Here is a 24,208-nt window from a genome sequence, read left to right on the forward strand (position 1 = left end):
AAGACTTGGCGCTCCAATTCTGTGCAGCCTCCTCAAAAAACAAGTCTGGTTGCACCAGTACAGAAGCTGCTTGTTGGAGAAGAGGAAAATAAGAATGTTTGGCCATGCAATTATAATACAAACCATTGAGATGCCAACAACCGTCCTTGACTTATTCCTGGACCAGCCCCAACACGTATACAAACCTTTGATCTGGGGGAAAACACACACACCAAAGGGACAAACTGATGCTTGATTCCTCCATGTGACATACCTCAACTTAGCAACTTCTTCATTTCCAGGCAAGAACAGCTGCCAGTTCTCAGCTTATATATTCACAGGTGAGTTTCCCTTTGCTGCTGTTGCTCAGGATAGCTTGGGTTTGCTTTCTTAAGCAAAGAAAGGGGGAGAGAAACCCCACATGCACCTTGTTTCCAGGCTGCCAAGTTCACCTCCCAATCTAGAAGCAGCTCACCAGCTTTTTAAGAAATTGGGTTCTGCTCCTAGGCCTCAATCAGAAACTTGAACTGTGGACATTAGCAGGTGATGATGCTGATCTCCATGTGTGAAAATGTGGCGATCCTGTTTCCTGTATAAACAGTCACTGTTAAAGGTACAGAGGCAGGCTGGGCTGGGGGTTTCTGGTCACTTGGGAACCCCCTGTCTGGATGGACAGATAACCTTAGGCTAAGCAATGGCATTTTAAGACCCTGAACTGCAGGGGAAATGGATGGCTTATTATTAGAGACGATCGACTCTAAAGGGGTTTTGTTTCCCAATGGATTCTATTAATGATTCACTGGAGAATGTTGCATTGGCAATAGTGACCCTTGCGTCCTATGGCTTATCTAGCTGCTGGAGCTGCTCCCATCCCTTCATCTCCATTCCAGGAAGAGTTGCACTTGCTGTGTGAGCCACGGCCAGGGGAAGATTCTTCTCTGTGCCTGCCAGAGACGATCAAAGAACAAACCAGGACTGAGGCACAAGTCAGGAGCAACAAATATACAGGACCATATTTGAGTTGCAGAAGACAACATGGCTTGAGCGAGGCTCTCTTGGCACAGGAAATCCTCTGATACTGATTCCTAGATCCCAGAGTTTCCAATGCCCAGACTGGGGTGGTGGAGTCAGCCCAGGGCCTGAGAGTACTTCACCATCTGCAGTTCAGTGATTTACCACATGGGACAGATTTCCACAAATCTCAGCAACTCCTGACAACTCTTGCTTTGCATGCAGCTTGCCTCCCTAGCTCTCAAAATTGGACTATCTATCTGGACAATACACTTCTTAGTGTAAGCATAGAGAAGGTGACTCGGAAACTACAATTAATCCAGAATGCGGCTGCTAAACTGGTGACTGGGAGCGGCCGCTGGGACCATATAACACCAGTCTTAAAGGATCTACATTGGCTCTCAGTACGTTTCCGAGCACAATTCGAAGTGTTGGTGCTGACCTCTAAAGCTCTAAACGACTTTGGCCCTATATACCCGAAGAGCGTCTCCACCACCATTGCTCAGCCTGGACATTGAGATCAAGCACTGAGGGCCTTCTGGCAGTTCCTTAACTACAAGAAGTGAGGTTACAGGGAACCAGGCAGAGGGCCTTCTCGGTAGTCAACGCCCTCCCATCCGATGTCAAGGAAATAAACAACTATTTGACTTTTAGAAGGCATCTGAAGGCAGCCCTGTTTAGGGAAGTTTTTTATGTTTGATGTTTCATCATGTTTTTAATATTCTGTTGGGAGCTGCAACCCAGTCAGATGGGTGACATACAAAAATAACAAGAACAACAACAACAACAATTAATGGTGTCTCTTGCAGCTCCCTCTCCCTTTAAAAACAAAAAAGTATTTCCCCCCCCCAGGCACCCTGCAAATTATAGTGCTGGGGAGACCCCAGTTACTTGGGACTCAGCTATACAGTTGCAAATATAATGTTTTAAGTGCATTATACAAATGTGACACTAGATGGTGATGGGGAGCTTATGGCAAATTCAATATATTTTTCAAAACTCTTTTAAAAATGCATTTTCACAGCATTTTTATATGTGTCTAGATTCCACACTGCTGTCTTAATTAGCCGATGATCCCTGATCTCCCAGGTCCTAGTCTGACACCCTAACCACTACACCACACTGGTTCCATTCCATCCTCCTTCTCCTCCGGCTCTAACTAATAATCCACTTTTCCTTTCCCAGGCTTCGCACTTGCATGGACTCACAATGAAGCATTTCCTTTGGCTGCTGCTCCTTGCAGGTAATGCATGCAGGTTTCGGTATGTGCTAAGGAAAGCAGTCTGGGACGTCTCAAGCCCCATTGCTCTCCTGGGTCTGTGGGGTAGCATTTGGAGGAAGGATTGAAGAATGTATGAGTGGCTCATGAGAGAGCAAGCAACAATACTTGCATGCATTGACTCTGGAGTCATTCAGATCAAAATCAGTGGGGACTTATTCCCAAGCAAGAGTGTGTGGGGCCATGGTCTGCATGCCATGGTTCCAGAATCCAGCAGCAATCCAAAGAGTTGGAGGCTGCAGAAGACCCAGATACCTCCCACTGCCCTTCACTAGTCAAGCAGTGCAGAGAGTGCACCAGTAGAGAGGCTATGAAATAAAGGAGGAGTGTCCTTTAAGGCTTTGAAGTTCTCCACAAGCGAAAGGAGCCCAGAGGAGTTAGACTGGAGACAGCGGCTTAAAAGGCCTCAGTGCTCCCAGCCTTTGTTAGAGTAACTTAACTCACTTTGAGCTAAATAAAAAAATTCCTTCAGTAGCACCTTAAAGACCAACTAAGTTTTTATTTTGGTATGAGCTTTTGTGTGCATGCACACTTCTTCAGATACAGTGAAATAGAAGTCCCCAGGCACTTATGTAGAGGAGGGGTGGGGATGGGGAGGGGAGATCATTCAGAAGGGTGGTGGAAGTGGGTGATTGACTGACTGATAGCTGTTGATGACCGAAAACGACTGCAAATGGTTTTGCATGAAAAAGCAAGGGTTGAGATGGCTGAAGATCGCTTATCATGTATAATGAGATAAGAATCCGATATCTCTGTTCAAACCAGGTCCCTCCATTGTTTTGAGCTTGGTGATAAGTTGTAATTCAGCAACTTCTCTTTCCAGTCTATTTCTGAAATTCTTTTGTAGTAAGACAGCTACTTTGAGATCTTGTATAGAATGTCCTGGGAGATTGAAGTGTTCTCATACTGGTTTTTCTGTCTTCTGGTTCCTGATGTCAGATTTATGTCCATTTATCCTTTGGCGTAGGGTTTGGCCTGTTTGTCCAATATAGAGAGCTGAAGGGCACTGTTGGCATTTGATGGCATACACAATGTTAGAAGATGAGCAATTAAATAGTCCTGAGATGGTATGTTGGATGTTGTTGGGGCCAGTAATGATGTTGTCCGGGTGTATGTGGCAGCAAAGTTGGCATCTGGGTTTATTGCAGGCTCTGGTACCAGTGTCCATGTTAAGTCTGGTGGTTGTATTATTGTGGGTGAGGAGTTGTTTAAGATTGGGTGGCTGTCTGTAGGCAATGAAAGGTCTTCCTCCCAGAGCTTGAGAAAGGGAGCTGTCATTGTCCATTGTCCATTGTCACTTTGAGCTAACCATGGTCCTGAAATGGCTGCTTCCCCGCCTTCCCCATGGGACTGGGCACCAGCCATGACACTGACAAAGGAAGACTTGATAAGAAGAAGTACCGGTAGCACTTGCAGAAAAGAGAAAAGGCTAAACCCCTAGCTAGAAAGTCACTCTCGGGACTTGAACACACTTAATAGGACATTTTTGCTTTGAACAGCAGATGCCCTCCTTGTGCTGCAACACAGGTGCAAAACTCCTCTCAGATTCCTAAATATCTGGCCATGCGACAATGGGTGGTGGAGAGATGGATGTTTTGTACAGTGGGCATCCGGAGCCTCCTTGCAAACCTTAAAATCACGGGGTTCTTCACTGCATTTACAAACAACAGAGAGGCATTTATCAGGGAAACAGTGGCCTATGAGCTGGCCATAGCACCCCCTTATCCTGCCCGCCCAGCTCCAGCAATTAGATTTGGGGGAAGTGATGTGCAGCGTAAATTAATAACACAGTCTTCTTCAGTAAAGGAATAAAAGCTTTACTGAGTTAAAATAAACCAACAGCATAGTTGTGAGGGACGAGGGATACAGGGAAGTCCCTCCCATCTTAAGTTCCAGCCCATCCCCAAGCGCGGGAGAGAGTAAGGAGAGCTCTGCCTCCAGCGGAGAGTCAGGAAGTGGTGTCCGAGGCTCAGGCAAGGTTGTGGAGCCCAGGCCGCAGGTGGGACAGGAAGTAGGACGCACAGGGGGGAGGCCAATTCCCCCAACTCCCGAATTGCGACGCAAACGTAGGGGGAAGAGGTTGGGTCTGCCAAAGTTGTGGTGCTGGAAGAAAACGCGCCAATCGCCATTCGGGAGTTCAGACACCTCACCTTAAGGATGCATTTTTACTGCTCTGAACACTGTAAATAATCAGCACTTAATAAAAACCTTAAAAGACCATGCTGGAGTCGTTACTCTAGAGTAGCCATACCAGGCCCTCTGACAGCAACTCCCGAATCTTTTTTTTGGCTACTTTGGAGTGCAGCGATGAGCGCTCAAGAGGCTGAGCATTGGAGGCTGGAGGCCGAAGCAGCGAAGCAGGAGCTGCAGAACCTCACAGCGCACGCACAGCAGCAATTGCATGCCGCTCAGGAGGAAGCGCGAGGGGCGCAGGAGGAGCTGAACAAGCTGGTGGACCAGGTGAGGACAAAAGAGGAGACTGAGAAACAGCTAAGGGTGATGGTTTTGGACCTACAGAAGAAGTCGGAAGAGGAGAAAGCCGCTAGAGGTGGGGGGGTGCCCCAGCCGCAGCTAGTCCAAGTGAGAAGGGGACAGAGCCTAGTCACCAAGTTTAGCGGCGACCCTAGGGAGTACCTAGGATTCGAGACAGAAATAAATTATGCGCTGGAATTGCATGCAGCAGAATTCCCAGATGACGCGCACAGAGTCTCCTTTATCATAGAGCATTTGACGGGGGCCGCCCGAGAATGGGTAAGACCGCTCATCGCGCAAAAAAATCCTTGCATGAAGAACGCAAAATTATTTCTAGAAGCTTTAAAAATAATGTACGCTAGTGACAGTGAAATGGAGGCCACTAAAGAGGAGCTTCATAACTTAACACAAGGAAAATCGACAGTTAGGGACTACTGGGCGAGATTCACCATGCTGGTGCACAAACTGGGGTGGGATCTGCAAAGTGAGCCAGTGAAATCAGCCTTCTACATGGGTTTGCACGCAGACGTTAAGGATGAGCTGGCAAGAGGTCCCAAACCGCGAACTATGGATGAGTTAAGCAAAGCGGCGCTAGCGGTGGGGGTGAGACAGGAATCCAGATGGAATGACAAACAAGCGACGCGCGCAGCAAAACCTTGGTTCCCACGCTCCCAGGACAGACCACATCACCAAACCCCACCCCAGGGCCCGCCCCCACACCCGCCCAGGCCAAGCCCAGAGCCGGAACCGATGGAGATCGGAGGAGCGCGCGCGCGGGCTTTTCAAACCCCGGCGGCGCCAAGACGCAAGGAGGGAAGAGGCGGGAATTGCTTTCTCTGCAACTCCCCCAGGCATCGCGTCAGAGACTGCCCTCATCGCAGAGAGTGGCAAGGAAAGGCGGGAACGGTTGTACCTTCCCCAGCTGACGCAGCACCACAGCAGGGAAACGAGACAGCCTGGCTGCAGGAGACAAGGGGGAGCGGCCAGGCACAGTCAGCAGACAACAGCCCCCGCCCGCCCACCCGCACAGAGAGGAGCACAGCCAGCCCACCCCTCCCAGAGCAGGAGTGGTTCTAGAAGTCACGCTCACGCTCCCAAATGGCTATCCCCTGACAGTCCTCGCCTTAATTGACAGTGGTGCCTCAGCCAACTTCTTCTCGAGAAACTTTGCGGAAGAGCACCAGATCCAACTTCTGCAGCTGGATTTTCCCCTGCACGTGGCCACCATTGACGGCAGAGAGCTGCTGGGAGGGGCCATCACGCATCAAACCCCCCCCATGAGAATGACGGTGGGAAGGCACTCAGAGACACTGGCTTTCAACGTCACAACCATCTCAGACCCCCCCATCGTCTTGGGCATGAGCTGGCTGACGCGCCACGACCCCTCCATCAGTTGGCACCAGAGATGCATCACTTTTGGATCGGACTTTTGTCTGGAACATTGCATGCAGCACCAACCAGGGGAGGGGCCTCCGATAGCCACGGTGGCCACCATGCACGTCAAGGGGGGTGAGGCAATACCCAAGCCGTACTGGGACCTGCAGGAGGTCCTCAGCGAAGCGGAGTCCGACCACCTACCCCCACACAGGCCTTTTGACTGCCAGATCAACCTGGTGCCAGGGGCAACTATACCCCCAGCCAAGCTGTACGCCATGTCAGATCAGGAACTGGAGGATCTGCGCGCTTTCATCGACAAGAACCTCAAGCGGGGGTTCATCAGAGAAAGCAAGGCAGCAGGGGGCAGCCCGGTCTTCTGGGTGGACAAGAAAGACACGCAACAGCGCCGTCTGGTGGTGGATTTTAGACGGCTGAATTCGGTGACAGAGCCAATGGCTTTCCCCATGCCCAGAGTGGATGATCTCCTGACAGCGGCACGCAGGGGCAAGATCTTCACCAAGCTCGACCTAAGAGGGGCGTACAACTTGATTAGGATCCGGGAGGGTGATGAATGGAAAACCACGATGTTCACGCCTCTGGGCTCTTTTGAATACCTGGTGATGCCCTTCGGGTTGCAAGGGGGCTCAGCATGCTTCCAGGCCTTCATGCACCACGTCCTGGGGTCCCTCCTCTTCAAGAACTGCTTGGTCTTTCTGGATGACATCCTTATCTACTCCAATGACCCAGTGCAGCATGTGAAGGATGTCAGGGAGGTGTTGCAGCGCCTGAAGGACAACCACCTGTATGTGAAGCTGGAGAAGTGCAAGTTTCACACCAAAGAAGTGGACTTCCTAGGCTACAAGCTGTCAGACAAGGGGCTGGCGATGGACAAGGACAAGGTGCAGGCCATCCTGGACTGGCACAGCCCCAGGACGCGCAAAGATGCCCAACGCCTACTAGGCTTCGCGAACTTCTACAGGAAGTTCATCAAGAACTTCTCTCGCGTCACGGCTCCTATCACCGACTGCCTGAGAGGCAAGCAGAAGTTCCGGTGGACACCAGAGGCGCAAGCAGCGTTCGAAAGCCTCAAGAGGGTATTCGCTTCAGACCAGCACCTGTTCCACGTGGTGCAGGATGCGCCCCTACGCCTGGAGACAGATGCTTCGGACAAGGCTCTGGGAGCGATTCTGTTGCAACTGGACGCCAACAGAGAGTGGAGACCCTGTGCCTTCTTCTCCAGGAAGCTGACCCAGCCGGAACGCAACTACACAGTGTTTGACAGGGAACTTCTCGCGATCCACGCTGCGTTCCAGCACTGGCGACACTTCCTGGTGGGCGCCAAGCACCCCATCCAGGTGTGCACAGACCACAAGAACCTGGAGTTCTGGAGAACTGCCAGGGTGCTCAACCAGCGGCAGATACGGTGGGCAGAGTTCTTCTCGAACTTCAACTTCTCCATCCACTACATCCCGGGAGAGCAGAATGTCAGGGCGGATGCCCTCTCCCGCAAGCCAGAGTACATGGAGGAGGAGTTGCCACCGGCACCCAGGCATATTTTCCCCCCATCAGCATGGTCCTGCGGAGCAACAGTGGTGAGCGAGGCAGAACTCACAGCACTGACAGCAGCTGATGAATTTGCCACCCGCATCTTCAGAGAACTGAGAGGGGGGGGGAGCAGGCCAAAGACTTTGAGGAAAGGAGGGGTTTGCTTTTTTACAAGGGAGCCCTGTACCTGCCAACCAAACAGCTGAGAGGTAAGGCCCTCAAGCAGATGCACGACAACCCAACGGCGGGTCATTTTGGAAGGGACAAAACCACTCACCTAGTCATGAGACACTTCTGGTGGCCAGGGGTGCGGGAGGATGTTCGGGATTATGTAAGGGGATGTGACACCTGCCAGCGAGCAAAGGTGGTCAGAGCGCCACCAGCTGGTTTGCTGGAGCCCTTAGCCACACCGCACAGGCCGTGGGAAGTAGTGTCCATGGACTTCATCACAGACCTGCCGTCGTCCAGGGGCAAGACCGCAGTGTTGGTGGTGGTGGACCTCATGTCCAAAATGTGCCATTTTATACCGTGTGCCAGGGCGGTCTCGGCAGAAGAGACGGCCAAACTGTTTGTTGACCACGTATTCAGACTGCATGGATTGCCTTTAAGGGTTATTTCGGATCGTGGCCGCCAATTTGTTTCCAGGTTCTGGCGGCGGCTCATGAACCTCCTGCAGGTGGAGGTCAGCTTGTCGACGGCTAGGCACCCGCAAACCAATGGACAGGCGGAGCGGGTCAACGCCATTCTGCAGCAGTACCTGAGATGTTACGTCAGCCAGAGGCAAACGGACTGGGTGGATCGCCTGCCACTGGCAGAATTTGCCTACAACAATGCGGTGCACGTCTCCACAGGGGTGTCGCCCTTTAAGGCCAACTACGGGCGCGACCTCAGATCTTTCCCGGAGAGGGAGGGGGAGGAGGAGGAAGAGGGCCCACAGGCAGAGGATTGGGCAGAGGACCTGGAGACGGTGCACCAGCAGCTCAGAGAACACTTGGAGAGGGCCAAGGAAGCGTACAAGAAGGGGGCAGATCGCCACAGGCGACCGGGAGAGGTCATCAGGGTGGGGGACAAGGTTTGGTTATCCTCGGAAGGTCTTCCCACCAGGGGGCGATGCAAGAAGTTAGCACCCAGGAGGCTGGGCCCCTTCACGGTCACGCAACAGGTCAACCCGGTAGCCTTCAGGCTAGCACTGCCGGAGGACATGAGAGTGCACCCAGTGTTTCATAGATCGCTGCTGTCGCCGTACAGGGAAAGTACCAGGTTCAGGGACAGCGATCAGCCTCCAGAGGGAGGGGGGGAGACGGGAGACGCCCGACAGCTCAATGAGGCAACTGAGATTTTAGACTCAAGGAGAGGGGTGAGAGGACTGGAGTACCTGATAGCATGGGAGGACACTCCGCCGTCCCACAATGAGTGGATACCGGCCACAGAAGTACCTGAGGAATTTTTAGTGGAAGAGTTCCACGCCCTGTTCCCCCACAGGCCCAAGCCCTGGCACATGGAAAGGGAGGGAGAGGGGGAGGGGCAGGAGGAAGGGATAGCAGGCAGCAGCTCTCCATGGAGATGGGAAGCGGAATTTGAGGACACGGAAGAAGAGGTGTGGGTTTCACCGAGGTCAACGACGTCAGAGGCAGGAGAGGACTGGCAGAACATTTTTACTCCCACCAGCTCTGACGCCACTGACTTCTTGGGATTCCCGTCTTCTCAGGGGGAAGGAGAAAGATCGCAGGATTGGGGGGAAATTTTTACACCCACAGGCTCGGATGCCACAGACTTCTTGGGGTTTCACTCGTCCCCAGCAAGCGGAGAGCCACTAGGAAGGGGGGGAGAGGAGCCTGGGAGGGGGATGGATGTGAGGGACGAGGGATACAGGGAAGTCCCTCCCATCTTAAGTTCCAGCCCATCCCCAAGCGCGGGAGAGAGTAAGGAGAGCTCTGCCTCCAGCGGAGAGTCAGGAAGTGGTGTCCGAGGCTCAGGCAAGGTTGTGGAGCCCAGGCCGCAGGTGGGACAGGAAGTAGGACGCACAGGGGGGAGGCCAATTCCCCCAACTCCCGAATTGCGACGCAAACGTAGGGGGAAGAGGTTGGGTCTGCCAAAGTTGTGGTGCTGGAAGAAAACGCGCCAATCGCCATTCGGGAGTTCAGACACCTCACCTTAAGGATGCATTTTTACTGCTCTGAACACTGTAAATAATCAGCACTTAATAAAAACCTTAAAAGACCATGCTGGAGTCGTTACTCTAGAGTAGCCATACCAGGCCCTCTGACAGGAGATTCAACAAGCTTCAGAGCATACACAGAGTTACTGCGTCACACTGAGTCTCCATTGAGCACAGGCTTCACAGTGCACAGGCTCCACCACACTGTGACACTCTCTCTCTCTCTCTTACACACACACTCACACACACACACACACACACACACACACAGAGAGAGAGAGACAGACAGACAGAGAGAGAGAGAGAGACTGAGTCTGCCTGCAAGCAGATAAAATACTTATACAGAGAATGAGTCATCCTCAAGATCAGTCACAGTGATTCAGCATGCTGAGTGATTGTGCAGCTTTTCAGCATTTCACAGCATTTCTACACTCCTTTACTGCTTCCTTTACTGTTTCTGCTCTCCAATACCTTTGTCACATGACAGGAAGGCCATCTATTAAAGCGTATAGAATACTTTTTTTAAAAGCCTTATTGTTGTACAGGGGAGCACGGGGAGGGGGCTCACAGCTCTGAAGGAAAGGTTTAATTCTCTCTCCGTGCTGCAACATCTCTGGCAAAAATTACTCCCCTTGACTAGAAGGTGTTTTCCAGCCTGACTACAGTAGGGTGAGAAGGGTAGAACATAAGACTCAAAGTATATGTTTGTGAGAGAATAATGAGTATGGGTATGTGCCTGTGTGCATGCACGGTGTGAATGGATTTATGCAGTGTGAGATAGTGGGGGGTGGCCCCACTCACTGCTCTCTCTGGCCATGACCACTTTTGTGTTGGCTCCACCCACTGCTAGAATGTGGCCCTTAGAAAGTTGGCCATGAGAGAATACAGCCCACTCCATTTTGTACTTTTGCATTATCTCTTGCGGGGGCCCAATTAGTGCCAGCGCCTTCTGTCAAGATTTGGGTGTAACCTTCGATGCCTCCCTTTCCATGGAGGTGCAGGTTGCAGCCACAGCAAAGGTGGCATTTTTCCATCTCCGCCATATCAAGCAGTTGGTCCCTTACCTTTCTCGCCCTGATCTGGCCACAGTGATCCATGCGACGGTCACCTCCAGGCTGGATTATTGTAACTCGCTTTATGCAGGGCTGCCCTTGAAGCTGACCCAGAAACTCCAGCGGGTGCAGAATGCTGCGGCGAGGCTCCTTACGGGATCCCTGCCATGGGACCACATTCATCCAGTGCTTCACCAGCTGTACTGGCTCCCAATGGAGTACAGGATCAGATTTAAGGTGCTGGTTTTGACCTTTAAAGCCCTATGCGACTTAGGACCCTTGGACCTACGGGATCACCTCTCCTGGTATGTCCTGCGGAGGACCTTAAGGTCCACAAATAACAACATTTTGCAGATCCCGAGCCATAATGTGGTTAGACTGGCCTCAACTAGGGCCAGGGCCTTCTCAGTACTGGCCCCAACTTGGTGGAACACTCTCTCACAGGAGACCAGGGCCCTGCAGGATTTGACATCTTTCCGCAGGGCCTGCAAGACGGAGCTGTTCTGCCTGGCCTTTGGCCTGGACTCAGTCTGACCCCTATGTTCTCCTCCCTTATGGTTTTGATTTGGGCCATTTTAAAATGAGGCTGAATTTTAAAATTTAAAATTTAAAATGTATTTTAACCTGTATTTGAACTAATTGCTTTTCTTTTTTACATTTTTGTTGGTGTCAGCCGCCCTGAGCCCGGTTTTGACTGGGGAGGGCAGGGTATAAATAAAATTTTATTATTATTATTATTATTATTTATCATCTGATGCAAACTTATGCATTCTCTTCGTGGTCAAGGGAGATGATAAAAACATTAAGAGGTCTTGGTTAATTTCTCAGTTCTTGGAGGCAAATTCAGTTCGTGGGTGACATCAAGGAGCTGGAAGTGAATTTTCATAGTAAGTGAGTAACTGACCAACCTTTCGTATCTGGTTTCCCGTTTCAGGTTATATATATTGCGATTACCCCCTAAGAATAAGCCCTGATACTTTGGTTGCTTGGAAAGGTTCCTCCATAGTGATTCCATGCCAGATCAGTGAAACACATCATTCTGCTAAAGTCCGTGCCACAGCCGTGACTTGGTTTTTCCAGCCTGTTTGGGATAACAGTTCATTTGACTATAACGGCAGTCTGTTGTATGACAGTTCCAAAAGGAGGAAAGGCAATGTAATGGCAGTAAGTCCTGCCTTTCAGGACCGGGTGAAGTTCATAGGCAATTTGGGCAACAGAGACTGCAGCCTGATGATTACTCAGCTCCAGACAAAGGACAGCGGCACGTACGGGGCAAGAGTTGTTGCTTCTGTTGGAAACTACAATTGGAGAAACAAATGGTTTCGTAATGCTATGCTCAACGTTATAGGTAAGAGTTTTGCAGGGCAGTTCTAATTTGCCTTCATCGCTTATGAAGGATGTGGCACCCAGGCCCTTCTCTTTCAAAGTGTTGACAGCAGCTTTAATATGGCAAGTTTCAGCCCAGAAATGATGCCTGGAGGTTGCAAACTAGTTAAAGGATATGTGTAGGCTTGTGGCTGTAGGACACCCGAAGATTCTCTTCCTCTTATACTTAAGAACTTACAAAGAGCCAGCTGGGTCAGACCAATGGCCCATCTAGTCCAGCACCCTGTTCTAATAGGGACTTGTGAGAAACCCAACCCAGGATCTGAGCAAAAGATCCCTCTTCCCTCCTGTGGTTTCTAGCAGTTGGTATTAGGATGCATTACTGCTTACCCCTAATCTCCTCCCAGAGCTACGGTTCCTAGAGTAGATTGACAATCAATCCCTCTTTGCAGGGAATCCTAGGAATTGTAGCTCTGGGAGGGGAATGGGCTCTCCTAACAACTCTCAGCACCCTTAATAAACCACAGCTCCCAGAATTCTTTGGGGGAAGCCATGGCTGCTCAAATATATAGTGTGAATGTTGCCTTAGATACGTCCATTAGTTTCAGTGGGCCTACTCTGAGTAGGAGTTAGCTGGATATAAGCCTGGACATTGATGTAGGAAAGACCCCCACATTTAGATAATGCTCAGCAAAGATGCACATTAATTGATTGCCCAATATGCTCAATCCCCATTTCCAACAGGTACTTACATGAGTCTCTTTTGTTGACTGGTTTTTAGCCACATTCTCCTATTCCCCTGAGTATGCAGATGCACTGTAATAATGTTGTGATATGTATCACCCAGAAAGAAACATTTTGACCTGATTTTCCAGACAGCCCCAGGGATGTCCATCTTGGCATTATGAATGATCTGCCCATAAAAGAAGGAGACACTGTTGTGCTGCGCTGCTTTTCAGGCAGAAATTACTCCAGAGACAACTGGTACAATTGGGTCAAGTCAGATCACCATTCAGTTGAACATAAGTATAGTGCTTCAGAGCTGCTAATCTTCCCTGCGACCTCTGAACCGGTCACATCTTATGAATGTGAAGTATGCAACCATGCTGGCTGTACTTTATCCCAAATGGTCACCTTGGATGTACACTGTGAGTAACACCACTTTATTTACTAGCTGGGGCCCTAAGGCATTCTGCAACGACAAATCCACAAGGAGAGGGAGAGCAGGTCACTCAGCATGTTTGGTCCATCCAAGGTACATAGCATAAATGCACAGTCTACCTATTTATGCAGCCCGTTCAGGGATTGCAGGTTGAATACAAATGGATGAAGCCCAGGTTCCTGCAATCAGAGCTTTCTTCTTCCAGCATCAGGTCCAGCTCTGAGAGCTTTCTGGCGGTTCCCTCACTGCGAGAAGGGAAGCTACAGTGAACCAGGCAGAGGACCTTCTCAGCAGTGGTGCCCACCCTGTGGAACGCCCTCCCATCAGATGTCAAGAAAATAAACAACTATTTGACTTTTAGAAGAACATCTGAAGACAGTTTAGAGAAGTTTTTAATGTTTGATTTTTTTATCGCCTTTATTATTATTATCATTATTATTATTCAGTTGGGAGCTGCCCAGAGTGGCTGGGGAAACCCAGCCAGATGGGCGGAGTATAAACAGGGCCGGCTCTAGGCCCACCCCCAGTGGCGCGGGGCGCCAGGGCGCCAGGCCACCAGAGGCACCGGTGCGCCCGCTGAGAGGTGCGGCCGAGGCTGCCCCAGGTGCGCCTCCGCTGTTCAGCGGCTTCAGGCTGCTCTCTGGAGGCGCGCGGCCCTGAGGCCGCCTCCGCCATGCGCAGGGGCGTCGCAACAGGGGGCGGACAGCGCCCCCTGGCCCAGGGCCGGCCCTACGACAGGCTGGGTGGCGCAGTGCAGCTGCACCCGCCCGCCACGCTGGGAAACGGGGCAGTGCGCCAGAGGGAACCGTCGCACCACGGCGCCAGGGCGCCGGGCATGCTTAAGACGGCCCTGTGTAATAATAATAATAATAATAATAATAATAATAATAATAATAATAATAATAATTTATTTGTGGCTAGATAATACACTGTGGGTGTCAAATACTTGATTGTGTTGTGTTTTATGAAAGTTTGGACCTTTGCCCATAGTTGTCAGGTAGATCCACTGAGGCAAAAACATTTTGGTGAACTTTTCCCATGCTCCTAGAAATTGAGGGCAATGTAAACTGTGAGCATTCACAGTTGGCCCAAGGGGAAAAAAAGAGCACCAAGAGTTGCAGGGCTGATAAATTATTTTTTTCCCCTGACTTCATTGCTGTGTACTTGATATGCAACAGATCCTTAGATAACATGACTTTCCCGGGTTCAATTGACCAGGTGTGGGGTGTCTTCATATGATGGTTTCTCTTTTCCTCTTCTCTTCCTGAAGTTGCCCCCAAAGGTGTAAAAATAAAAATGATGCCAGCAGGCAAGATCCAGGAAGGGAAGTCTGTTCAGCTGAAGTGTGAAGTGGGAAAGGCAAAACCCCAGAATCTCACATACGCATGGTACAAAGACGGGGAATGGCTGGAGATGGACTCTGCGACTAAAGAGTTGTCTATTCCAGAAGTTACTTTAGCACACTCTGGCAGATATTGGTGTGAAGCCGGCAATAGTGTGGGCACATCGCGGTCCTCACCAGTCACACTCAGTGTTATTGGTGAGTAAGATAAAGAGAGAAAGAGACGTTGAAATTGTACTACAGTAATGATAAAATTTTAGAGCTTGACTTCTGTGTTGTAACCTCTGAATATGACTATTATTATAAATACATCATTATGTGATATAATGAGGTGGACAGGGGCAAGCTGATGACCATCTCCCTTGAACTTTTCCCATTTCAGGTTTCTTGTCTGATGAAAGTGGACTGAGGAAACATGCTAACTCTTTGGTGGCCTGGAAAGGATCCTGTGTGCTGATTCCATGCGAGATCAGTGGAACATTTAACTTTGCCACAGTCAACGCCACAGCTGTGGCTTGGTACTTTGAGCCTTTTTGGGACCACAAAATGCAGGATTATAATGGTACCCTGTTGTACCACAGCTCCAAATTCACAGAAGGCAATGCAAGAAGTGCTGCCTTTCAGGGTCGGGTGACATTTTCAGGGGACTTAGGTAATAGAGATTGCAGCTTGATGATCACTCAGCTCCAGAAAAGTGACAGCGGCAGGTATGGGGCAAGAGTTGTCGCTTCTGTTGGAAACTATCCTTGGAGACTCAAGTGGTTCCTTGATGCCACAGTTAATGTTACAGGTAAGAGCTTGGCAGAACAGCTGTGATTTTCTCTCTCTCCATCCCGTATAAAAGCAGTCTTTTAGTTGAGATGCAGAACCCTCCCTTTCAAAGTATCATCAGTAGTTTTTGAATGGTCAGCTTTCAGGCCAGAAATGATGCTTGCAGTGAATCATTCCCTCTATTTCCAAACTTCAGAGGAGAGGGGAGGTTTCTGTGTAGCCAAAATAACACCAGCCTATGCACCGAGTGCTGAGTATTAGCAGGTTCGAGGTCAGTTCAAGGTTGGCATAAGTACAAGTGATCTTTGAAAAATAATAATACTAAGACAGGTTTAGGGAACCTGTGTGACCCCTCCCCCCTGCAGATATTGCTGGGCTTGCAAGGGAGAATCCAAAGAGAACTGAGCATGCTCAGTGGCCATGGAATGCTGATGGAATGTGGATGTCACCTAGTGAATTCCTTCACAGCAAATTACTGAAGATGTAATGATAATTCTTCGATTGCATACATTTTTTTTAAAAAATGAGATGGACTGCCTTTATTTTTCTTTAGCAGTTTCTAGCCATCTGCAGCAGTTAGAACATGATGCTGAAAATGGAACTGGTGGTACATTATGACATGCCATCCTTTCCTAGATCAATGCATCAAGAAAGTACGAGCGCAATCTTGTTGGTACAGCTGACTGGGCCCCAAGAAAGAGACAAGCAAGGCGGCCCACTGAGGTCGGTCAGCCCACAGTGTATTGTGTCCAACAGCCCGCCCCCAAGGCCTGGAACCATGGTAAAACACAGGTGGATACTGATGTTTTGGAGAAACTCTGTAGCTCTGTGGTAGAGCAGCTGCTTTGCATGCAGAAGGTCTCAGCCTCAGTTCCCAGCATCTCCAGATGCTTCATCCACACACACACATTGAAAGCACTCTTATACCACTAACAGTCATGGAAAGTTGTTGGCAATGTTGCTTGTTACCAGGGCTCCCCCCCCCAAGCTGGAACTCACCAGAACTGAGTTCTGGTACCTCTCAGGTGAGCACCATTGCCATTATAAGAGAACAAGGAAGGGTTCATGGTGAGTTCCGCCAACACACACCCCCCCCCAGAAAAATAGCACTGCTTGTTATGGTTTTGGAAGTAATATCTCCATGAGGTCAGCACCCTTAACAAACCGTAGTTCCTAGGATTGTCTATGACTGTTAAAGTGGTATAAGAGTGTTTTCAACATTGAGACTCCTGTCTCAAATCCTGGAGAGAGCAGCAGCTGCTCAGTGTAGAAAATATTGAGCTAGATGGACCAGTAGTTTGGCTCAGTATATGACAGCTTCCTGTGTATTGGTGGCCAAGGCACCAGGTTCTCAGCAGTATCAATCAGTTTATCCACTAACTTTTTATCGTCACTTTGCCCTAATTAGGGACTGCGATTTCCCTTTCCTTTTCTTCTGTGGATTCAGAGTCACCTCCAGAACCCAGGTTGGAAATAGTCCCTGTGTTAGTCCACCAAGGGAACACTGCAGAAGTGATCTGCTCAGTGCCTTACCATTGCGCTGATGTGCTCGTACTCTTGACTCTCAGTGGCTTAGAGAAGCATCACTTGTCTCCACAAATAACCATGCTTGAGAATCGAATCACGAAGATGGTGAGGTTTGAACCCACATGGGAGGACAACGGGAAAACGGTGGGCTGCTCGCTGAGCAATCTGGATGGGTCAGAGATATCCCACAGTACCATGAAACTGAATGTGAGATGTGAGTGCACAGTGGGAAAGGAGGGGTCCTTTTGTGGATTGAGAAGGTGCTGCCTGGTGGGATTAGCCACCTCACCACAAAGGCTGCAATAATATGCACCAGGGGTAGTGAAAATGGGAATCCTTTTCACCCAAAGGCCCATCCAAGCTCTCCAAGGAAGGAGAGTCCACTTCCTGATGTTTAGTCGGAATCTCCTTTCTTGTAACTTGAATCCACTGGTTTGGGTCCTTGCCTCCAGAAAAGCCCTTTAGATATTTGAAGATGGCTATCATTCTCCTCTTTACCAGGCTTTACATGCCCAATTATTCCCCCAACTGTTTCTCATAAGGCTTTGTTTCCAGACCCTTTATCACCTCAGTTTGTTATTATGTATGCAATCCACAAACAGGCACATTGATCTGATTTTCCAGTTCGTCCTGAGGATGTCCAGCTTACCATTATGAATGATTTGCCAATAAAGGAAGGAGATGCCGTCATGCTGAACTGCTCTGTGGGCAGAAGTAACCCTGGAAACAACTGGTACAACTGGGTTAAATCAGATTCACATACAGTTGAACATAACTATAGTGGCTCAAATGTATTGGCTTTCCCTGCGACACCTGGATCTGAAACGTCTTACACCTGTGAAGTGTGCAACTCTGTTGGCTGTACCTCATCCCAAACAGTCACTGTGGATGTTCATTGTAAGTAATGCTACTTAATTTGCTTTCTAGAAGCCCTGAAGCACTCATCATTGACAAATGTACTTGCTCACAGGGAGAGGGAAAGCTTTTGGAGGCAAGTGTATTTATTCAACATGTTTAACCTGTCCAAGACACACTGCACAGCCCATGAAGCAAATTCAGGGCTTACAGCCTGAATGCTCAAGGAACTAAATCTTCTGTCCATTTGTGGATGGCTGGCACACTGTGGATTCCAGGTGCTTCGTAGGCCTTGCTTTGAAACATGTCAATGGAAACTGGGGGCCATTGTCAGTTACAATTTATACAAAAAGACCAACCGGGGGGGGGGGGGAAGAGAATTTGCTTTGGAGAATTTGAGGATGATGTAAGCAGCAAGCTCTCACTGATTGCACAAGAAGGAAATGTGTGCCTGGAGTAGGGCTGCCCCATTCTGTATGTATGTGTCCTTGGGGACAGTACAGGAATTTCCTATCTTGTGCAACTGACCTTCATGCATGTCATGGAATTGTCAGGCAAGGAATGTCCAGAGTGATGAATTAACTCTTTATTAGAAGTACACTTGCAAGTTAGGAAAAGGCATGTCCATCAGTACTACGTCTCTCAGCTACTCCTAGGTGTGCACTTGACGAGGCAGTTGCAGCGACGGAGAGGCCCCACCCTCGACCTTCCTGACAGTAAGAGCTGTCACCCTCGACCTTCCTGACAGTAAGAACTTCCTGACAGTAAGAGCTGTTCGGCAGTGGAATTTGCTACCAAGGAGTGTGGTGGAGTCTCCTTCTTTGGAAGTCTTTAAGCAGAGGCTTGACAGGCATATGTCAAGAATGCTTTGATGGTGTTTCCTGCTTTGGCAGGGGGTTGGACTGGATGGCCCTTGTGGTCTCTTCCAACTCTATGATTCTATGATTCTATGACCTCCGTGTATGTATCTCCCCAGTGCTTTCCTCCCCCCTAAAAAAAATATTTAGGGATACTCTCATTTTGACTAAAGAAAACCACCATTTTATAGTTCAGCTCGGGGAAAATAAATACAGTAAACGGACAAAAGTACAAAGATTCACAACATGTTTAGGGACATGCATACCTCTGTGTCCCCCCCCCCCCGAAAAAAGCACTGTATCTCCCCTACCTGAGCTCAGTGGCAGAGCTTCATACTTCATGCAGGCAGCGGGGGTGGGGCTGGCGCGCATCCCGGGTGCATGGCACGCTGCCCACAGGGGCGTGGTGGGTGTCCTGGGGGCGTGATGCTCAGTGTGGGTGAGGGGGCAGGCACGATGGCACCCCATTAGGATCGTGTGGCCAGAGGTGGTGCACTTCCCCTGCACTCCTCTTCCTCTGCCACTGCCTGAGCTGTGTGCAAGCAGACAAGGACTACGTCTGTGTGTAACCCGTTTCTGTGCCTCCAACTTCAATTCTCTTCTGATCCTGGGAGACAGTGGAGCAGGAGAGGTGGGGGCAGGAGGAGGCAGCGGCGTGGGGGTCCTTGCCTTTACACCAGCCTGACCTATCTCTTTCTCCTTCTGTACCTGTTCTTCACTCTCCAATGCTGCAGTTTCCCATGCCTCTGACTTCACCCCCCCTTTCCCAGGTCCTCTCCTTAGCATCCAACCACCACTCCTCAGTGTCCAGTCCCTCTCTGACAGCGCAGCAGAACCCTTGGTGCTGCAGTGATGATGATGATGATGATGATTTTGCATTCATTTGTTTGTGTCTTTGTGTGATGCTTTGCATTTGTTCTCCCTTTCTGCAGTCGCTCCCAAGGAGGTATACATTTTGGGAATGACAGAAAAGGTGGTCCATGAGTTCAGCCGTTTTCAGGTGACGTGCGAAGTGAGAGCAGCTAACCCTCGAGAACTCAAATACGCGTGGTACAAAGATGAGCACCAGCTCCTGCAGGACTCTGCAGATAATGTGTTGACCATCCATGTAGTGAAACCAGAGGATTCTGGGACCTACCATTGTGAAGCAAGCAACAGCGCAGGCCCATCACGCTCCCCAGCCATTCTTATAGATGTCCGTTGTGAGTAAGATTGATTGAGCTTATTTATATGCCACCTTTCCACAGTGAGCTGTGCCCAAGGTGGCTTACAACAAACATTCCCTTATTGCCAAAATGCAAAGCATTGCAGGGGGTGGCGGCTAGGAATGCCTTTCTTCCATTCTGGCTGGTTCTCCAGCTACAATCCCTTTTGGATAGAGATGACTTGGTCACTGTACTCCATGGTCTGGTATCTTCCAGACTGGATTACTGCAACACGCTCAATGTGGGGCTGCCCTTGAAGGTGATTTGGAAACTTCAGCTGGTCCAAAATGCAGCAGCCAGATTACTGGCTGGTGTTCCATTTAGATATGATATAACCCCTATTTGAAATAGCTGCATTGGTTGCCAGTTCATTTCCAGGCCCAATTTAAGGTGTTCATATTGGCATTTAAAACCCTGAAACATCTCAGGCTCCAAATATCTGAAAGAGTGCCTCCTTCTCTACAGCCTCACTTGGGTGCTGAGATTGGCCCTATTGGTAGTTCCTCTGCCCTAAGAGGCTGAATGTGGTGAGGGCCTTGGAGAGGGCATTCTTTGTGGTGGCCCCTAAGCTGTGGAACTCCCTCCCAACAGAGGTACACCTGGCACCTTCATTATACAACTTTCAGAGGATGCTGAAGATGCACCTCTTTGCCCTCGCATTTAACAGTTGAGGTAAACACTTTTAGGATCTGCTTTGTTTTTATGGCTTAAAGTTGTTTTGAATTGTTTTTAATACTGTTTTAGTGCTGTAACACACCCCTGGATCATAAGGTGAAGGGTGGGTAATTGATTGATTGCTTGATTGATTGATGGATTATAATATCTCTCTTCCAGAGGAGGTTGAGGGCAGCAAAATGGAAATGCTACAGAGGATAATGATGGTAATTCCTCTTCTTCAGCCTCCTGGAAATTCCTGGTGCTGGTTTTATGTAATATTTTCAAGCAGAGGTCATGGATGCCCATTCCACCCCAGCTGATAGAAACCAAGTCATTTCTAGTAGAAGGTCACACTTCAGGCAAAAAGCCAGCTTCATTCACTAATAGGATTGTGGGGCTAAAATGAAATATTGCCTACATTATGCACCCCCATATTCAGCTTCTGAATTTTGCATCTCATAATGTTTCCCATTTTGCTTTCCAAAATTTGCCTTGGGGTTTTGAAAGGCATAGAACCTCAAATGAACTAGGAATGAGGTCTGGAGCTGGGTAAACTGCAGAGCTCACCTTCAGTGGGTGGTATTCAAGACTAGTCCACTGATGGACATGGCTATCTTAGATCCATTAATTTCAATCAGTCTACTCTGAGTAACACTTAGTTGAATACTACCCAGTTTGTGCAAGAATTGGTAGTAACCACCTCAAAAGCAATATGCATAAGAATCCCTTGGATTATGTCTGGCCTAGAGATGTCCTGAGAGATCTGAGAGTGAGGTGCGCAACTTTACAGAATGATGCAGATAATGCTAGAGTGGCTGTTAATTGTGGGGATGGTGGGATTACAGATGTAAGAAGGCATCCTTTCCCATCACATGCAGCACTGTTTCCATGCTGCTGCAGTTCTCCCTCCAAAACTACATTATTTGTCTTCCTGTCCACTGTGGCAAATTCATGTAGCTTATACAATGTATGTAATTAACCATGGTGTCATTACATTATTCCAGGCACGTCCAACAGGTAGATTGTGATCTACCAGTAGATCACTGGATGTCTGTGGTAGATCACTGCTAGATCACTGGCACCCCTAAAAAAAGCTCGCCCAAAATTTTCCTCCTCCCTAAAAAAAGCTGAACTACGACCTAAAGCCCTAAACAAAAATGGGCCTCCCTCCCTCCTAAAAGAAGCTCAACAAGTTTGACCTAAACCCCCCAAAATAGGGCTTCCCCTCCTTAAAAAAACTCAACAGCTTTGACCTGAACCCCCCAAAAGGGGGTAGATCACTCCCAGTTTTTAACTCTGTGAGTAGATCAGAGTCTCCACCCCTGCATTATTCCATCTCATTTATTTCAAAATAAAGGAAACAGAGTGCAAATGGGAGCAAAAACAAAACACACGTCATTTGCAGTCTGAAAGCAACAACAACAGTGAATCAATCATATTCGTTGAACTGGGTTATTCAAAATGACCTGGGGTGATTAAGTGAACATAGACAATTTCTTCTCCTGTTTCTGTTTTTTTGTCAGAATTCTCCGACATCTCCGAAATATGATGCCGAGTAGGTTTTCTTTCTTTGCCCCAAAGCCTGATTTGTAGGGATTTCAAAGAACTGAAACAAGCAGTCATCAATATTGTGACCGCCTTCTGAGAACAAAAGAACTGAGCAAAGCCACAAAGGATATGTCTGGATGAGAGAACCTGGAAGAAGCCACATATGAGGAGAGGGAATCAAGATCCCAACTCCTTTCTCACAAGTGATGATTCTTCTGCCATGCTTTCCACTCTTTTCTTAAATGTTGTCCTGTGATTCACATCCCTTTTGTAAGAGAATGAATTCTTGATAAACATCTCTTGGTTTAAATCCGCATTTAGAATCAAATAATGTTTGGAGGGTAGCACATTGGCTATGTTGGACTCGAAGCTTAGGCCAGTCTGGGAAATCTCAGGTTCCTGCCTCCTCATCTCCCCATTTTTGCCTTTCCCTTTTGTGAACTGTCTCTGCATACTGACTGGGAAGGGCCATCGCTCAATGGCAGAGCATTTGCTTTTAACGGAAAAGGTTCCAAACCCTGCTATTTCTTGCTCTGGGCTGGGGAAGATTCCTGTATGAAGCCCTGGAGAGGTGCTGGAAGCCAATAACAGCACTGACTTGAATAGACCAATGGGATGAGCTCAGAATCCAGCACTTTTCCATGTTCCTAACTGCCAGGAAGAGAATGTATGCCTAGCATACATTGGAGATGGGCAAAGGGAGGGAAGAGATACTTTCATTTGCATACAAACTCACCTAAGCTAACCTCCTCAAACCAAAACCCAACTCTCCTTTGAAATCTACTTCACCAAATTTTGCATTGCACTAAGGAATATCAATGGCAAAAATGTGCTTATTAGGCAAAATTGCATACAAAAAAAAATCCATACATTAGGAGATCTGTGCATGAAAATGTGTTTGAATCTTCTCAAAAACATTCCCCAAATTGATGTAAGAATGCGGTGAACGTACGACTGAAAAACATGAGAAAGAGAGGGAAACCAAAATGGGCAGATTTCTCTGACCCTCATGAACACGCACTGCAAAAATGGAAGTCACTTTTCAAACTCCCACCATCACCCCTGGCTATTGATCATGTTTGCTGGGGCTGAAGGGAGTTGCAGTTTAGCAACATCTGGAGGGCAAAAGGTTACACACTTGTGTACTCCTCCCAAGACAAGTGATGGAGGCCAGGAGATAAAGATGATAGAATGGCCAGTATCAATGCTTTATGGACAACATAAAGGTATCCCCATGAATTGGCAGGGGGGACGGCTTCTTCTGTTGATGTCCTGAACCCAAGGCCTACCTTGTGGCAAGTCAGGAGTCAAGTCCCTAAGTCCAGGCTCAATCCACATGTCCACATGTGTGCTGTGTCATGTGATTGATTATGTGTGGCAGGGCTTACCTGGGACCCCACAGTATTTTATTCAACTTGGCACCCCTGCACTGTTGTGTTTTCTGAACAGCTGTTGTCTTGATTCTAATGACTGTGTATGAAAACCAGCTTACTGTTCGAAACTGAAATTTGCATTCATTGCTCCTCCCACTTAATCTCTGGCCCCACCCACCACTGGTGCCCAAAACAGAATGCAGTCTTTGGGATGAGTAAGGTTGACCACATCTGTTCTAATCCAACTTTAATCCTCATTTGGCAATTCTGTTCTTAGCTGTTAGTTTCCTCCTGTACCTTTCTGAGCTGATCATAGTGTCTTCAAATTACATATTAAACATACTGCTGTACAAAGCAATTGTTAGTCTGCGTGATTTGGCTTGTTATTTGTTTTGCTTTTTTTTTAACTGAATGCTGTATTCTTCCTTTGGGTTGCTCTGTATGTTTTGTTCTGTTTTCTCAAAAATAATAAAAAATTCATGTTAAAAAAAAGAAAAGAACACTCCTTTAGATAAGTAGGTTAAGTCTGGACTCCAGGGTGCTGTCATGGAACTGTAGCAAAGAGTACATAATTTTGAGCCCCTCATGCTATCACTTTGAGAGTCAGTAGGAGGAGCAGTTTCGTGTTCATCAGGCTAGTTTTGGTCAGAGTCACATCAGCAGCTAGAATCCCCTTGTTCATGAGAGGTTCTTAGGCAAACACACAGAGCTT

The 24,208-nt window shown here is 48.5% G+C and overlaps 1 protein-coding gene across 5 annotated transcripts; it reads left to right on the plus strand.

Moving 5' to 3' along the window:
• Positions 1 to 206: 206 nt before the first annotated feature.
• LOC148685402 (B-cell receptor CD22-like) lies at positions 207 to 23,980 on the plus strand. 5 transcript variants are annotated; one of them, XM_088672529.1, is made up of 10 exons: positions 207 to 320; positions 2,176 to 2,233; positions 11,808 to 12,221; positions 13,075 to 13,347; positions 14,632 to 14,901; positions 15,086 to 15,493; positions 16,922 to 17,215; positions 17,626 to 17,898; positions 19,646 to 19,915; positions 22,099 to 23,980. In XM_088672529.1, coding segments are annotated over exons 2-10 (2,238 nt in total). In that variant the 5' UTR covers positions 207 to 320; positions 2,176 to 2,199; the 3' UTR covers positions 22,101 to 23,980. The 5 variants fall into 5 exon arrangements, with proteins under 5 accessions (XP_088528655.1, XP_088528653.1, XP_088528657.1 ...); XM_088672527.1 differs by having other exon boundaries at positions 213 to 320; positions 22,157 to 22,977; XM_088672528.1 differs by lacking the exon at positions 207 to 320 and adding an exon at positions 1,412 to 1,552 and having other exon boundaries at positions 22,157 to 22,977.
• Positions 23,981 to 24,208: the final 228 nt, after the last annotated feature.

This window comes from Zootoca vivipara, chromosome 6, assembly GCF_965207765.1.
Source record: "Zootoca vivipara chromosome 6, rZooViv2.hap1.1, whole genome shotgun sequence".
Classification (NCBI taxonomy): Eukaryota; Metazoa; Chordata; class Lepidosauria; order Squamata; family Lacertidae; genus Zootoca; species Zootoca vivipara.

What these genes read in the sequence shown, in the direction of transcription:
- LOC148685402 (XM_088672527.1), top strand. Translation starts at nt 2,200, where the DNA reads ATGAAGCATTTCCTTTGGCTGCTGCTCCTTGCAG. An exon ending in TTGGCTGCTGCTCCTTGCAG is followed by an intron (nt 2,234 to 11,807) that starts GTAATGCATGCA and finishes TTCCCGTTTCAG; the next exon opens with GTTATATATATTGCGATTAC. An exon ending in GGTCACCTTGGATGTACACT is followed by an intron (nt 13,348 to 14,631) that starts GTGAGTAACACC and finishes CTCTTCCTGAAG; the next exon opens with TTGCCCCCAAAGGTGTAAAA.